This window comes from Copadichromis virginalis, linkage group LG15 (genome assembly GCF_057382275.1).
Source record: "Copadichromis virginalis isolate Kocher_CV1m ecotype Utaka linkage group LG15, C_Virginalis_male_GT1.1, whole genome shotgun sequence".
Classification (NCBI taxonomy): domain Eukaryota; kingdom Metazoa; phylum Chordata; class Actinopteri; order Cichliformes; family Cichlidae; genus Copadichromis; species Copadichromis virginalis.
The window spans coordinates 11677602-11695308 of NC_140632.1; the positions used below are offsets into that span (position 1 = coordinate 11677602).

The window sequence follows — 17707 nt, forward strand, 5'->3', positions numbered from 1 at the left end:
TTAAGGAGTTTCTAGCCCAGCTGTCAAAACTCAGTGAAGCAATTACAGGAAGAAACTCTCAGCTTGAAGTACCCTCCACATATCTGAAGCTGATTAAAATAGAGATCAGCATAATTATTTAAGAAAGGCGTCAACTGGCACCACCAGGCTAACTTACATGGTAGGAGGTTAATTCATACATGCCTGACAAGGTATTTTCATGCTAGAACAGTTTTTTTGGTTGTAACCGAAAAGCTTATAGTGTTTTTATTTAGTAGTAACAGGATTATACACTTTTTTGAAACCTTACATTCATGTGGAAAGAAGAGCAACTGATTTGTGGTAGGTGGATTACTCTAATGTGGTATTGTCATGGCTGCGGAAGCAGACATGTGGAGTGGTGAGAGAAAGGACCCAAGTGCAGGCACTGATGAATGACTGACACGTGAGCTTTATTTACAGTGGGGGAAATGAAATACAAGCAAGTGCTGAACATGGCAGCGGCTAAACTAAAACAAAACCAAAACTGGGTGAAACTAAAATATGATACAAAGGAACAAAAGTCTGGGACTAGAAACCCAGGACATGAAACATAAAAACCTGAGACAGAGGAAGACACAGGGCTTAAATACACAGGCAGGACAACGAGCGATTGGGGAACAAGGTGGCAACAAAGTAGGGCTGAACGATATATCGCATTTGCGATAATATCGCGACATGATCAAGTGCAATTTTCTAACCGCAAAGGCTGCGATTATACTCTGGACATGTCCAAATTCATGGGCTGCATCCTCCTGAGGCCGCATTTGTAGACCGATTACGTCACAGCGACGCGCCGAAGGCTGTCCAAATTACTACCATATCCCAGAATTCATAGCGCGGCCCAGCCAAACTCCAGTTTCCAACAATGGCGGCCGCTACTAAGTTTTAAAATTACTCATACTAATCTTTCTGGGTCACAAAATAAACTTTTAACATATTTTCAGGCGAGAAAGTAGTTGTGTAAACATCAAATATCTGCTCGGTTTATCAAGATATCCCATATTTGCAAAAGTGCTTCGACGTTTTCAGAGGCGTCTGCTACCCACCAGCTCGACAGCTAGCCGGGAGCTCGAGGGTTACTGATGCGGCCGAGAACGGCACAACTCCCGGCACATCATTTTCAGATCACCGCGGAGTTTCGCTGCTCGGGTTAAACGTAATATATAAGTCACTTAGACAACCTAAAAATGTTATTGTTGGGCTTTTTTCAGTGTTTTGTTTGTTCGTGAGTAAATCGGTTTGGCTGAGATTAAAGTTATTAGATTAGATAAAATAAAACTTTATTAATCCCCCGGGTGGGTTCCTCCTTGGTTTTCACACAGCTGACTAAACGTCAAACAGAAAACTTATTAAACAGAAGTATGAGACAGTCGAGAATTTACACCAGTGTCTGGTTATATTTTAGATAGCAAGAAGCAGACGGCCGAGTTTATTAAACTCCACCGAGACAGCGGTGACGCTAATCAGAACTAGCCTTCTGATTCAGAAGGCTAGACCGTCCAATTTCACGCCTTTAAATTTTAAAGGCGTGTTTGTGTGTGTGTTTATACAATTTCTATTATGTTTGCACTTTATGTGTAATGTTACTGACTGCAGAGATCAGTAAGATGTGTGTATTTTTTATTTATTAGTTTTATTTATTTAATATTATTTTTTAATTGAATGACTGTCTAGTAGTTCACAGATGTCGAAAAACTGAGTGTGGTAAAGCCACTGATTTTGTTTATGTATATTTCTGCAATCTGCACATTGTACTGACTTTCATTTTAATGTTTACACCAGGGTTCCTTGTCAGCACTTTATGCTCAGATGTTTGTAAGCTAAAAAATAAACTATTGTGTATGTTCAAATATACTGTTGTGATTGAAGAAGTTAAATAAAAATGTCAGTCATCAATTCATGCATCACCTCATGTCATCATAACAGAGGTCTGTCTTCCAGGAAAGAACAGTTTAAAATTAATGTAATATAGTATTGGCCATACTATATGATGTATTGCTTGTCTTTGTTTAATAATACAGAAGACAAAGACCTTAAAAAATAATCGCATATCGCATCGCAATCGCAATATTGGGGCAAAAAATCGCAATTAGATTATTTTCCATAATCGTTCAGCCCTACAACAAAGCCAGGACAAATCACACATAACAAGACAAAGGATGCAAAGCAGAATACCCAGACTTAAGGAAAGGACTTTCAAAGTAAAACAGGAAGCACAAGACATTCGCAGACTCAGAGACCCAGACTTGACATGACTGACTGGATATGAAACATAGAACACAGGGAAGACACAGTTACTGAAACCAGGAGCTAGAACTACAAATATAAAATGAACAGAAAACCATCAGCAAAACCAAAGCCATGAATAACAAATAATAATGGTATATAACTTAAACACAAAAGCCATGACAGGTATAGTAAAAAACATGAACTCTCCAAAGGGATTGTGTTTAGAGTCTCTTGATTATACAAACTGATCCTTGCCACCAATTGCACGCATGTCCATATACTGCGGATGCTCACATTAGAGGAGTTGGTCACTTCTAAAGCACAGTATTAGAAATAGTCCATGTACAGCATATAGCATGCACGGTGGCAGTGTACAACAATTATTCAGCTTTAACTGATCAAATGGTGAACTGCATGTACGGATCATAATTTCATCCGGTCAGATGAGTGGCAAATTCTGTGCATGATGGCCTAAATTCTACCGACAAGAGAGCACATCCATAAGTCAAAAATGAGCAGATCTAATAAGGGAAAAACAAGTAATCTAACAAAATGAATACTATGTAAGTGCAGATTTTACACATGCTCAAGAGACGGCTAAAGAAGAATCAATACAGTTTATAAGGTTGACCCCCTTTATTTGAAATCGAAGCTAGTTGTGCAGTCTTAGAGGCAGCTGTTCTCTAGAGGCTGATAAAGGGCAGGATTCATCTAGAAAAGTGCTGCTTTATTAAAATGCTTCTACTTTAAAAGATGTGTGTAGAAGAACACAAATCACCATTTAGGGTCGAGTCAGGTCCTGAGCATACCTCTATTAATTAAGTTACTGTGCCTTGTGATTAATCCACACATTGCTGGTGTCATTTTCTGCTGCAGGATTTGTTAAAGTTTCTGTTATTGCCTAATCTCTGAGTAGAAATGTGATTAAAACCCTGAAACACTGCAAACCTATCGGCTCACTGCAACACAGAACTTGGCTGCCTAACACGCATCCTTGCTTTTCTTTGGATTCTCCTCCTTCTCGTGCACCACATTACTTCTACTCTGTATAAAACCAGCATTTTGTCATTGTTATTATTATTGTTATTATTACTGAGGACCAGAAATATTTGGATGTTAGCCCTATACATGCAGGGTGATTGTGAAGGATTAGAGGACAGAGCCCAAGTTTTGGCACTCGGCCACCCAAAGCAATTATGTGCTTGTTCTGGTAATACCTTCTCTCATTCCAAATAAATGAAAACGCCTGATGGCAACAATCACAACCACACCACACAGCTTAAGATGTTCTATTCTGTGTTAAAAAGGATCTTTTGTAGTAAATTATGGATGGCAAATTTAGTTCATTGTGTTTGTAGGATTTATTTAAATGCTATTTTGTTGCATTTGTTGCCTCTAGAAGCACTACATGTTTAAATGTAAGCACACAATAAATATCCACCAAAGTTGAAGGTCAACTTAATAATTTATGGATTAAAAATTGACAAAAAAACCCCTGAGAACTTAGATACCATTACCAGTGTGGTGGTTTTGTCTACACATAAAATGTACTATATAAAAATGTTAAATATTGTGTCAAGTTTGACCTCTGGCTTGTTCTAGGTCAACAGCTGATCTGAAGGCCAAAGTGATGATAAAGCTACGTATAGCTATTTAAAACTACGTTTCTCACTGCCATTGTTCGTGTTGACAAACTACAAGCATAGAGGGAATCCTATTCTAAATAATGTTTTTAAATATCACATTACTTTGTGCTTTTTTTGTACCTGTTCTTTTGTTTTTAAAGCTGTACTTAAAATTCAAATGCCACAATTAGAAAATTATACTGGTATCTGGGTATTCTAAATATCACGTTATAGTTTGCAAAAAAAAAATCATGTCACATTTGACCTCTGATCTCACTTTCGCACTTCACGTCTGCCTTTCTTTCAAATTCTAAAAATCTTTAGTTAAAAGTATTGTTTGCTGCCTACAGTAGTTAGAAATGCACTGTAATATAATATTATATAATAAACTCAAGTTATTGGTGTCCAGTTATTTATAAAGCAATAAATGTTATCCATCTGTCACGCTTCCTTTTTTTATTGCACTACAGAAGTACGTTAAAAACAAAAAACAAAGAAAAGAAAATGAATGTATTGAAAATACAATACTTTTCCCTTAAGAGTAGATGCTGCCCACAGAGTAATGCGTTTTCTGAAGCGCAGTACTTTGAGCCGTCCAGTCTTACGTGGCTTCTGCAAGGTGCCCGATAATCCTGGCAGAGTGGGACCTCATTCTCTTTTTCTTGTCTTTGCTGCAAACTGAACTGTCCAACTACACCCGGTTATTTTTAGGCTACACCATACAGTCACACCGTCGCGAATGTAACGCAATAGCTGCTATAACATTATAAGCCATAATAACCCATAAGGTCGCCATACCATAATCGGCTGAACAGATTTAGGCAAGCCTGCGGTCATGTTATTTAGATTCGGCGTCATTCTCACTCCGGAGTCCTCGGAGGTCGACGTCTTTGTTTTGGGTTCGCGTGCTGAAATGGGGAACTGGGACCCGAACAGAGCGGTTCGGATGAAAGCCATACAGAAACTCCCGTCACCCGCAGAACCGTGTCTGTGGATCGGTGAGGTGCACCTGGCCGAGCCCCACAGAGACACACTGTGGTTCAAGTTCATCCAAAGAGTCAGAGGCACCTTTATCTGGGAAGGTACCTGTGCACTTCTGGTTTAATGCGCATCACATCTGGTTCACATGTAGACGGTTTTCCAGACGTCTCACAGATTTGCTGTAATTACTGTAAGGTTAGCGGGGAGAGACATAAATATGACTGCGCCATGTTTGGTTGCTATTGTGCAATGTTTTCATAGTGCCACATGATGGCGGTAAGTGACACTAAATGTTCAGTGGCTAACAAATTGCATTGAATCTGCAAACCTAAAAAAGTTTAAAATTTCTGAAAAACATCCGAAAAAACTATTGAGTCTTTTAGTTTAAATTAACAGTTGAAATTCAGCATGTGAATATAACGGTTTACAGATAGAGTTCAGCATTTATACTTCATCATCTGCACCCAGGAATGAATGCACAGTAATGCAATACTGGATTCCTCTGAAAGTTTCTTTAACAGGTAGGATGGATAAATGGATATTTCTCATTTGAAATTAGTCATATGGTCCTACTGTTGGACACAGGGGCGTAATTTCCAGGGGGGTAAGGGGGGTTATGACCCCCCCAATAATCAGACCCAACCAATATACCCCCCCCCAAATAAAATTATGAATTATCTTGCATAAATAGGCTGTTGATTTTCTTTACGCATTTCAGGTATTACCAGCAAAATAGTTACATGTTTAATCATCTAGGAATTTATTTATTTATTTAGACATAGATCTTGACCCCCCCCCCCCCCCCAATGTTCAGCACAAAGTTACGCCGATGGTTGGACAGTTTATAACAAGGGTGTCAAACATAAGGCCCTGAGGCCAGAATCAGCCCCCGTCCCAGGGATTACTCCAATCTGCCACACTGGATAGCTTTAGAATATAAGAAGTTTTACAACTTCTCCTGTTGATAAAGAATTCCCCCCAGTGGCTATTTATAGTGCATCACAGAAATTAAGTTATTTAACAGTTAAATAACAGAAAAGTGCCTGTTTTTTGTTTGTTTTTTTACAATCACTATAGAAATGTATGCTTTTTACAGTGGGCCCAGAAAACTGAAACTCATTTCTATTTTTATGTAATTTGACATATTTTTGTCATACAGTTTAAATCATGCTGACACATTTCTTCTTCGTTTACTACAACACCATCTCTTTATCATGTAGAAAAACTGAGAAATACTGTTGAAATCTGTTTCTTATTTCAAGACATCTCAGCTAAATGTGTAGTTTAACCTCTTTACACTTTACACTCGAGATCTGGGCCGCATGTGACACACCGTGGAAAATCAGTTTGACGTCCCTGATTTATATGCATTAACGTGCTTGACATCATTGTCACCAGGAAGCGGGCCGAGCCATGACAGATGGTGTACATATGATGATAAGAATGTGGTGGATGGCGTGTACTGCCACCCGATCGGCCACTGGATAGAAGAAACGGGGCACACAGATGAGATGAGGCACACCACCAACTTTTACTTCAGTGTGGCTGGTCAGAAGGCCATGCATTTCTCCAGGTAATACAGTACATATACACGCTTTCTACATGATGTTCTAATCATAGGATAATTTGCAGTGTTATGCGTTCGTACACTTCTTAAAATTTCGGTATGTAAAGACAGTTTTTTGCACTTTTACTAAGTAATTCTATGATGATCACAGTTCAGTGGGTTAGGAAAGGCTGGTTTTATTTTATTTATTTGTTTTGGTGATTGAGGTTTGTGATTTGTGATAGAAGGATAGCAGCGAGACTGAAAGGGAACATTTAAAGGATGGTAGTGAGACCTGCTGTGATGTATGGTTTAGAGATGGTCGCTCTGACAGATTGACAGGAGGCCAAGCTGGAGGTGGCAAAGACGAAGATACTAAGATTTTCATTAAGAGTGACCAGGATGGACAGAAGTCGAAATCAGTATATCAGAGGGTCAGCTCTGGTTAAGCAGTTTGAACACAAAGCTAGAGAGGCAAGGCTGAGGTGGTTTGGACGTGAGCAGACGAGGGATAGTGTGCGTATTGGACAAAGGATGGTGAATATGGGGCTGCCAATCTGGTGACAAAGAGGAAGAGCACAGATGTTGAAGTAAAGGCGAAGTATGCTAGCAATAAGGTCAGATGGACACAACTGGTCCATCTAATAAATAGCTCTTTAATCACCATTTTGCAACACATTTCCTTTACTCTGTGTTGCATCTTTTCTCTATAATTGTTACATCTGAGAAATCAACTGGAACAGCTTTGAAATTAATAATACATTTTATTTGTAAAGCACAAAAATGGGCATTTCTATTAAAATAACCCTCATGACTCAAGTGCAACGTCAAACTAAGATTAAGAAGCAATGTGATTCCACTGTAATTATATGGTTGACATAAAAACTAACGATATAAGTTGAGCTTAGAGTGACAAAAACTCTGAATCTATATTAGAAGATGGTCAAACAAAATTTAAAAAAACAAGCCTCACAATATGAATGGAGTGATTTAAAGAAGACACAGATGAGGCGATGCGTATTTCCTCAGGTCATTCCACTTCTGAGGAGCTCTAACCGCAAACACCTCCTTTGTCTTTAAGCATAAGGTGAGAACAATTAACAGGTTCCTGTCTGAGGAGCTAAAGAACAAGCCTGTTGGATACTTTCATGGTTGTCAGTGGGTGACAGGTCTGGGCTGCAGGTAGGTTAGTTTAGCGCCCCAGACCCTTTTGATACGGAGCTTCCTTCTCTGAAAATGGTGTTATTGGGATGACAGCAAATGTTGATCCAACTATATACCTCATGAGGCAAAAGCCAGCTCAAGCCAGCAGTAAAGAAAAAAAAGGATAGCAAAGTCAATCTGGCAACCTAGTGGAAAATAGGGTGTAGTTTATAACTTAATAACCTGAGGTGTAGAGGTGCTAGTACGCACATCTTGTTACCCTCAGACAGAGCCTGAGAGTCACTTGTGGTCCATCTGCGTTTCAAACAAGTCTCACCTCACTGAAAGTAGCTCCATGTTTAATATACAGACGTGGGAATGATTTATATATTTGCTCTGCAAACTCTCTGCAAGTAAGTGGATAAAAAAATCTTCTCAGAAATATAGAAGTATTCCTTTGGGGGGTTCTTTGTGATTTTTAGCCATTTGGACATTAATATATTCTTTACACCATGTCTAAAACTTCCAGATTGCTACTCGTGTTGTAGCCTGGAGTATATACAAATGGAGATCCACACCACCGCTCACTCCCAACACCACACTTCCTCTTCAGCCAGATACGCGCACACACATGCATAGACGTAATAATGAAATGCAATGATTTTTGAATCTTTTCTGCAATATTTGCCTAATAATGCTATAAAAATTAGTTAGCTCCTCTGGGGGGAATTAATATCTATATGATTGTTTCTTTATTTCAGAATTAAGTTTTGGTAATGTTGCCTTCTTTTGTCGGTCTGCAGTTTTAAGAGAGACCAAAACAAGGCCAAAAAGAAGAAGGTGGGAGGTTCCTCTGCTGGAAACTGAGCCTTGGATATTATCACTATGTGGCATGTGTCTTAAAAATTATGCCTCCAAATAGTTACTTGAACAACCTTGAGAATTGCATCACCCTGTCTTCTTACACTTTTCTTACAGTTTTCAAACTTAAGCATATTCAGCAACGAGCCTTGTGCTTTCATCTGTATTGTCCATGAACGCCTAATTTCTTCTCCGTTCTGACACTAAAACGTCAGAGAAGATTTCTGCGAAGTACTTCAAGCATTAGTCGTGTCACCGTGTCCTTTCTTCCTGATAGTCATTGAGTTTAAAAACCTTCATTCTTTACAGGACAGACAAAGCCTGGTTCTCGTCTTTGTTTTTTAACCTTGCCGTTCCTCATTTAGTTATAACTCCTCTGTCACTTTTAAAATGATTACCCATAAAAAAGGTAGACCACTAGCAGTTGTATTATCACCTCCTTAACCTTGCTTGGGTTCTTAAGAGAGAGGAGATGGCATCGTTCAGAATTCATTTGGATTTCTAAGGCAATTCATACAGCGCTGGTTACTTGACTGATACGTTATTCTCTTGCATTGCTTACATTGGATTTCAAGATGGTTTAAAACTGTGAAAGTGAGAAAAGATGAACTTTTAAGTACAAGTGTATTGTTAAACATATGGATATTAAGAAAGTTAATCTCGTAGTGTTGTTACTATCCTTTCTTGGGTCAAATAAAGTGTAAAAATAAGATCCCAACACCTGTTGTCAGAACATTTTCTGTCTTCATAGGTCAGTGTTAAGCCTCTTAACACTGACCTATGAATCATTCAACCATAAAAAGGGAACCTAACTCAGGGGATGAATCAGTCCTGTATGTCTCCTTCCAAAATCTAAGGAAACTGGATTAGAAAATGATGAAAAAAACAAGTGGAAGACCTACAAAATTAAAAAAAAAAACCAAAAAAAAAACCCCTGATGAACAGTATCTGAAAGTCATGTATTAAGAAAAATCCAGCACAGACCTGTCAAAGGCCCTAAGAAATGCACAAGGGCCAACAGTTGATCTATCTACTGTTAACTGAAGGCTTCTTAAAGATGGTCTTAATAGAAGGGTGGCCATCAAGACGGGAAAATGACGTTAAAGCTGAGATATGGCAAATTACAGTCAATGGCAACAGGTCCCGTGGAGTGATGGATCCAAATGTGAAATGGTTTTCTTTGTTGGTTGTTGGGAATCTTATCAACATTGATGGAATTATGAATGCAGAAAACTACCATCAGATTTTTATCCATCATACAATATCATCTGGAAAGCATCTAATGAGCAGCAGCTTCATTTTTAAGCATGAAAATGATCCCAACCACACTGCCAATGCAGTAAAAGCATAGCTGGGTAGAAAGAGACCCAAAAAAAGACTATCAGCCATGGATTGGCCTCCCCAGAGCCTGCATCTCCACATAACTGGAACAGTCTTGAATCATCTTGACAGAGAATGGAATAAAAGGCTGCCACATCCATAAAATCCAAACTCTGTTTCTGCCTTATATGCTGTATTTCCACGTATGTTTAGCATTTCAATAAATCTCCGCAATCATTTCCCACCGTATGTTCATGTTTCAATGAGCGCTACATATTGGTCTTAACTGGCAGAGATCAAGTAGTTACCGGTGCATGCCCTCCGTTTGTAAGGCACAGACTCGGTGCCATGGCATACCAGGCACTTCAGAAATTAGCCCCAGACCCCTGAGGCAGCAAGCACATAACTTGCATAAGAATGAGCTGGCTTGGCTTGTGCCATCAGGTTTTAATTTGTGTCCAAAGACCTTACAAGGCTTATGTCAAGGACCTGTGTTCAATAGGAAGCACTGTGCCTTTGTATCTTCCCTGTTAATAGCTTTTTTAATTAGTCTCTCAGACCTTGCATCCATATAGCCCAAAGTGTTACACACACTCTGCAGTAAGTCATTATAACATTCGCAGGGAGACCACTCACTTTGTAGCTGGTAAGTCATCTATCAAGCTCATATTTAGAGAGAAGGCCCAAGGCTTACTCAGCCTTTTTTTATGATGTTTATCATTTTTATTTCAACAGATTGAGACATTTGTTTTTCAGTTTGATTCACAACTAAAGACCAGAGACAAAAAAGGCATCTTTCTCATAAGATAGGATATTACTGCACTTCTAAGTGTATGAGCTCATGAAAAGGAAAAAAATAAACTCTTAGAATCGTCCAGTGCATCTTTTGTTTCCATTTTAAAATAAACTAGTAGGAAAAAATGCTACACACATTCGAAAGGTAACAAGAAATCAGGTTACGGTTACACACAACTTGTTGTTTTTCGGTTTATATTGGCTGCTTGGTTCATATAATAAGAGTCCTTCCATCCATCCATTTTCTTAACCACTTATCAAGGGTCATAGGAGGGCTCCAGCCTATCTCAGCAATTGTCAACTGGTAACCAGTCCAACACGGGGATGATAGAGAGGGGCAATTTATGCATTTAGAATTTAGAATTTGTACCATAACCAGTACTATGGGAGGAAGGCACAGTGGAAACAACAAGACTCCACACAATTCATCCACATATGACATATCACTAAACTGTGATATGATGAGGTTTGTGGGGAGAGAAAAACAGAGGTGAAGTTAAGCTCCAGATACTTCCACTGCAGAGCTGCTCTGGGACATCAGGTATTAAAGGCGTCGCCTTTGTTTTGCCTGTCAGGTCCTAGTCGCTGACTTTATGCATGCTAATGAACACCAGTGGAGTCTGCCTCAAACCAGAGTGGTCGGGAAGAAAATTAGGGGGATGAGGGGGTCAATAAAGCATCACTGCTATGAGGAACAGTGTGAAGAAGGTAAGACAATGACACATAAGTGAACCACTTTTGCTTACTGTTGACCTATAATGGTCAGCTTTGTTCTGATAGCTCTGTCATCATTGCTTTGCTTATAGGAGCACCTTGAAAGTCCTAGCTATTTCGCTGTCCATCAGCCTCTGTGTTACCTATTTTATTTGTTACCCACTGAGAGTTTTAGGCTCTCTTTATGGATTTTAAATGTGTTTTCACATTTCATTCTTCTTTATTCTTTATTATGCATATTATATACTTGATAAACACATAGTTAGAGACTGTGACACTTGAAAGTTTTTTAATGGATGGTCTGGCTGGTAGGATCTAAAAAAAATTGAGATGAAAATGCCTTGTTAGAAGGTTAGAACATTTAGCACATAATCATCACTTTAACATACAAGTAAATAATCAGTGTACACGTCTTTTTATTGACCCCAGGGTGCTGCCACGTATTTGGCTGGGCAGCTGCCCTCGACAGGTGGAACACATGACAGTAAAGATGAAGTATGAACTGGGAATCACTGCAGTGATGAACTTCCAGACAGAGTGGGATGTGGTGAACAATTCCTACGGCTGCCGGCGTAACCCCGACGAAACCATGACCCCAGAGACCATGATGCATTTGTACAGAGACTGTGGCCTTGTGTATGTGTGGCTGCCCACACCGGACATGAGCACTGAGGGTAAGGACGATTTTCTGGTCATACAAGGTTGAAGAAAAAGCCCTTTTTAATTCCTAGTAGAACCTCTTAAGTGTGTTTAACCCCATTAAAACATTATGAACTTAGAGCTATTCAAAGGTTCAACATGAGACTGGGAATTCTGTTCGGAGGGTAAAGCCCGATGGACAGTAATAGAAAAACAAATTGAAGATGTCCAGAAAAAAAAAGTTTTATAGTCTAGGTTTAATCCATGTGTGAGAAAAGCAGGCCCTATGCCTTTGATCAATTTAATTTGGACATTCATCAAGACAGAAATGCCCATTTGATAGCAATTCTTCCACAGATGACTGAGAGTGTGAGTACGGGATGAGAACAGCCTGTATCAGCAATTATATTCCATCAGCAATTACACAGAGCAGGATATTATAAAAGGAACCATTCATTACAAATAAAGATGCAGATTTGTTTGAGTGCAGTGGGACAAAAACTGTACCTGTGGCCTGCAAGTAGAAAAAAGTGTTGTGATTAGATAAATTATCAGTATATTCTTAATCTTAGACACTGGTACATGTCTAAGATGCTGGTTTGTTCTGTGAGGTCATTTTTATCCCATGATGAATTATTTCCAATATGATGGGAGCGGTCTGTCCCAGGATCTATTCATATGGAATAAGTGACCACTGTATGCTTGGATGAGGGCGAAAATGACCTCAAAGTCATCACATTCCTACCTAATTGAACACCAATGACGGATTTTCAGCATTTCGGTATGTTTCTTTATGACCATCATCAAAACATCAAATGAGAGACTATCTTTTGGAAAAATGGCCATCTATCCCTCCATTAGAGTTGCAAGCACACTGGAACTGTTCTGGCACGATGCTGTGGCCAAACACTTTAATAGCAAATTTTGTTGGTTTTTTTTTTTCCATTTATTACCAATCTCGTTGGCCAGAAACTTTAAAAAACACATTTGAGCTATGGGAATGCATTCAGTCTTTCTTACCTATAGTAATTACAGCTACAGGTAACTGCCCCCAGCAAATTCACTGTTTATTTCTGTTTGAGTAATGTCAGTATAAAAACCACAGCCTGCAGCACAGGAGCATTACTGAGCTCGAAAAAATGTAAAGATTTAATCCATCAGGAATTAACTGACCTGTTGCTGCATGCCACAGACTGCAGTACAGACAGAAATTATGGAGAGGGGAAGAGGTTTCAGTCCTTTAATTGAAATAAGTAGGATAAGAAAAATACACAAATACTCAGTATCTCTTTTATGAGTTGCCGTCTTCTTCTGCAGGCCGGATCAGGATGCTTCCTCAGGCTGTATTCTTGCTTCATGGTCTCCTAGAGAATGGCCACACAGTCTATGTCCACTGTAACGCTGGAGTGGGGAGGTCGACTGCAGCTGTGTGTGGCCTGCTCATGTATGTCCTCGGGTGGACCCTGAGGAAGGTGCAGTACTTTGTAGCAGCAAGGAGACCAGCAGTGTACATCGATGAGGAAGCTTTAGTCAAAGCTGAGGCAGACTTCCTTCAAAAGTTTGGCCGGCTGCGCTCATCTATGTCTGACCCTGAAACATGAGATCCGAGTGGCTTTGTGCTTGAAATCTGAAGCTGAATCCTTTGGACTTTCTGAGAAATAAAATGATTGAAAACTCAAAACAATTCTTGATGTGCAAAATTTTAAAAATTAAAATCTGTATCTCGACTTTAATCCAATGTATCACTTCAGCCCAAGTATCTGAGAGTGTTCTGGCAGCAGAAATGTCAATCAATCCAACTGGTGTGTGAGCTTTTAAAAGCTGGGGTAGGCAGCATGTTTTTGGCGTCACTGGGCAAATAATCCCATCTAGGCTTTCGGCGTATTGTATTTTAAATGTTCTTAAGAGGTACTCGACTCCTGCTCCTCCACTGGGCTCTTTTTTCAGGCTTCAAAAACATCTAGTCTGTTATGGGACCTTAAAAAAAAGCAGAAAGGTTATAAAGTCTTAATAGGAATCAAAGTGTGGCGGTTCAGTGGGTACTTTTTATACCACTGACTAATCTTCTGCTGTATGAATATCGTGCATACACCCATGCTCATCTGGTTGGAGGGGATTGGAGAGAGATGACAGCTGCAGGAGGAGATGTGGCTTTTAAAAAAAAATCTGGCTCCCCCTCATTCAGGGCCTTAACTCAGCCTTTAAAAATATACACATGTCCACATGGGTGCTTGTAAAGGCCTTTTCTTTTAATGCTTTTCGAAGTTTTAATGAACAAACAAAGCTGATGTTTTGAGCAAACATTAGGTTCTCTTTTAAAAGTTTACTGCAACTAAATCGCAGGAACTATGCAGGTTGATATTTCTCATTTCCTGCGTGCAGGAAATAGGTCAATTATTAAGAGAAACATACATTTTCTGTGTTGTTTTGTGTTTGTTTGTTTTTTTTTGTCATTTCTGAGAATCTCTTCTTTCTTTTCAGAAAGGAAATTTGTAATTTCCCAGGTTTTAGAGATGGAACTTAATGCTGCATGAAAATGACTCTGTGCCAAAGCTACAAATGAAAATTTAAAACTAATATATCAATAATGTCTCTCCCTGTGTGTATGAGAGGAACTCAGCTCTCGGGCATCAAAGAATATAGCTCGTTCTCTCTCTCACTCTGAGCGCTTGATAGCATTTCATGTTTTATTTACCTGACAGATGCTCTTCCAATCATCTGCTGAATAAGAAAAAACATCTCTTCTAGACCGTTTTAATGCATACATAACAGCCCATTAAGACACGGAGCATTATTTGTTGTCATTTCTGAACATTTGACTACACTGTTATTGTGACGATGCTGCATTTGCTTTTCTTCAGAAGATGTTTTTGTTAAGAAAATTAGTGAATTAGAATATCAAAGATTTCTTCCCTCTAGCACAAATCTGTATACTTTTTTTATTAGTTTCTGTGAGTCTCTGCAGAAGGCAGCACCATTATGAGGGGATCAGCGGGGATGGGTGGGTGGATAGAGCTAAGCACCTGTGCTATTCAAAGTGAATCATCACGGTTTTCTAAAGATCTAAAAATATTCACAAAACTGAACATGAAGGAAAATGCTTTTCTATATTTATTTTCAGTTTTTTTGTTTTCTAAGGTATCAACATTGATTTGACAGAAAATCATGTGTTATGTTTGTGTGCATCTTATTGTATGAACAGTATATTAGTAGTGTTGGGCTTGCCGTGTCTTAGATATCAAAGTAGCTGATAAACATGCTGTAATTATTGAAATGGATTACTGTCAATGATTGATCACAAAGCATCTGAACCCCATATGATTTGCTGTTGCATGAAGTTGCATTCAAATTCAAGTGCAGAGACGACTTGCAACTGACACAGAACATTTAAAAAATGAAAGAAAAAAACCCCGCCAGTGCACCAACACTTGTGTTGTGTCTATTATTTTGCCCTGCAATAGCTGTGCATGGCATCAGCTTGTATATACTCTCTTTGCTCGGTCTTCTAGATCCACTTCATGCTGAAAGCGTCACAGATCATTGCTTTTCATTTCCTTCTGCAGTTTACCCTCTGTTTTTTATGCCTTCATGGATCAACTGAGACCGACAATGTCTTCTATTTTATCTTTACTGTAAATTGAAACATTAATAATAAAACTGAGCAGTCATTTAGAAGTAACATCATCTTAGAGTTTGAGCCACATTGCGCTTTATGCTGTTTGTCATTTTTCTGTCCTCTGCTTTTCTCTCTTTCTCGTCACTCCAATTAGCAGCAGCAGGTGGCCCTCCCACCCTGAGTGTGGTTCTGTGTGAAACTCTTCCCCCCCCCACCCACTGTTGCAAAGAGCTTATTCATTTAGATGAATAGTTTCCATCTCTAATGTTGTAGGGTCTTGACTTCACAGTATACAACGCCTCAAAATGACTTTTGCAGCCCTTTAGTGTTGGGTTCAAATGTTCAGACACATCTAAGCATTCACATCTCCCCCCTGTGAGTAAGCTCTTGGCTTGGTGTTGATAATGCATTGGTGTAAAAGGTGGATAGCGTTCACTGACTTCAATTAAAATCTAACAGAGTACACTTTGTACTTCAGTGCAGTCCTCAGCATTCATGTTCACTATGTAAACTAAATAAAAAAGGATTTACTATATGATGCTAAACTGTGAAAAATAATGAGCACCAACACAGTTTTAACCTTGTAAACTTGAATTAAGCATTAAAGGATACAGTTAATCTTAAGTATACCCCCCACAGCTTCAAAAGGCCAGGCAGATCAGCGGATGGGCCCGTATTTAAACTAATTGGACACACATTATAATATTTTGACTTTTAACAGCCAAAACTGAATTTCTTCACATCCTAAGTTTTCTACACATCGAAGACTTTCACAACTGGTGAAATCTAATTAGTTGGAGAAAACGCCACATTCTGAAATAGGAGAAATGCCTGTAAGATGAAAACAAAATATCTTAGCTGTGCTCAGGTACTTTGAAATGATCTTCCCAGCTGTGAAGACTGAATCCCATCATTGTTTGCATGGACGCTGAATCCCAGCAGTGTATCAAAGAGAGAAATTACCCCGATATCTCTTGTAATGCCGGAAGGATCCAAATCAGAACTTCAGACAACTTTCACAACACACCCCTGCAGCGAGTTATAAAACATCCACCTAAACTGTAGACAGATATTAAAGACTACAGACTGATCCTGTAATTTTATCAATGACCTGAGCTGTGCCACAGGTGAAAAAAGAAATTAAACTGGAAAAGATTAAGTGTTAAATTCAATACTTTATAACAGCTCGAAATCAGGCTGTTTCAGATCAGTTCAATAGTTCTAATTCATTGTGAATTTTGAAAAGGGCAATCCATGACTTGAGACGCAGTACTGATTGAGTGCAGGCACAGTTTACGCCTCTGGTCAAATACACTGATATCAGCTACAACATTAAAACGACCCACCTAATGTGTGGTCAAAACAGCTTGGATCCACAAGGATACATTCAGGTCAGTCAGGGGTTTGCTCCAGGATGCTGGTAACAGAGTTGGGGTCTTGGTTTGTTTGGGCAAATCCTGTAGGTGTTTGATCATACTGGTTTCTGGTGAGTTTTGATGCACTATGCTTCTTGTCACGCCATGGTTTTGAAATAACTATAACTGACATGGTTCAAATTATGCAAAGAAGATGACAGAGCAGACTAAATCTATCACATTCTAACACATAAATGTCACAACTTATAGGGAAATAGTTATTAAAAAACCTTTTACACCAAAAAGTACTGAATCTAAAGAAATCCTCCTTTAAAGTATATTTTTAAAAATTGATGTTATTGAAGTATAATCAGCATACAATCGAGTCAAAGCTTTTTTAATGCTAAGAGAAAATAATTAATAAAAACTATACAAAAAATGTACATGAGACAGCCGAGACAGTTCCTTTGAGGCACTTCAGAGTTCACAATTAGTTGAATAACTTCCATTTATGATCACCAATTCACTCTAACTGATAACCCAAATATCAATCTTGAATAGTACAGACTAAGAAAAACTATAACATTTTATAATTTTAAAAAGATGTATATATCCAACTGTGGATGTTTGCATGGCAAAAGGTAAATAGGATCAGAAGCAAAATTATCACACACTTCCAAACAAAAACTATGATACAGAGCACTGAGCCACACCGTCCATGGGCGCCCCCATTTTGGGTGTTGTGGATGGGAAAGAGTTGTTGAAGCTAAATTGAGACGCAATCAGCAGGCAGAAATATGGCTTCCTGCTGAGAAAGAGCACTATAGGTTCAATGTTTATGTTGAGAGTGTTGATGGAGTTG

General features: G+C 38.9%; 1 protein-coding gene across 1 annotated transcript; it reads left to right on the top strand.

Annotated features, from left to right (window-relative positions):
* The first annotated feature begins 4522 nt into the window (after window positions 1–4522).
* Window positions 4523–15577, top strand: epm2a (EPM2A glucan phosphatase, laforin). Its single transcript, XM_085431914.1, has 4 exons — window positions 4523–4957; window positions 6255–6429; window positions 11665–11909; window positions 13192–15577. Exons 1-4 carry the CDS (start codon window positions 4711–4713, stop codon window positions 13473–13475), a joined length of 951 nt encoding a protein of 316 aa, XP_085288040.1. The 5' UTR covers window positions 4523–4710; the 3' UTR covers window positions 13476–15577.
* Window positions 15578–17707: the final 2130 nt, after the last annotated feature.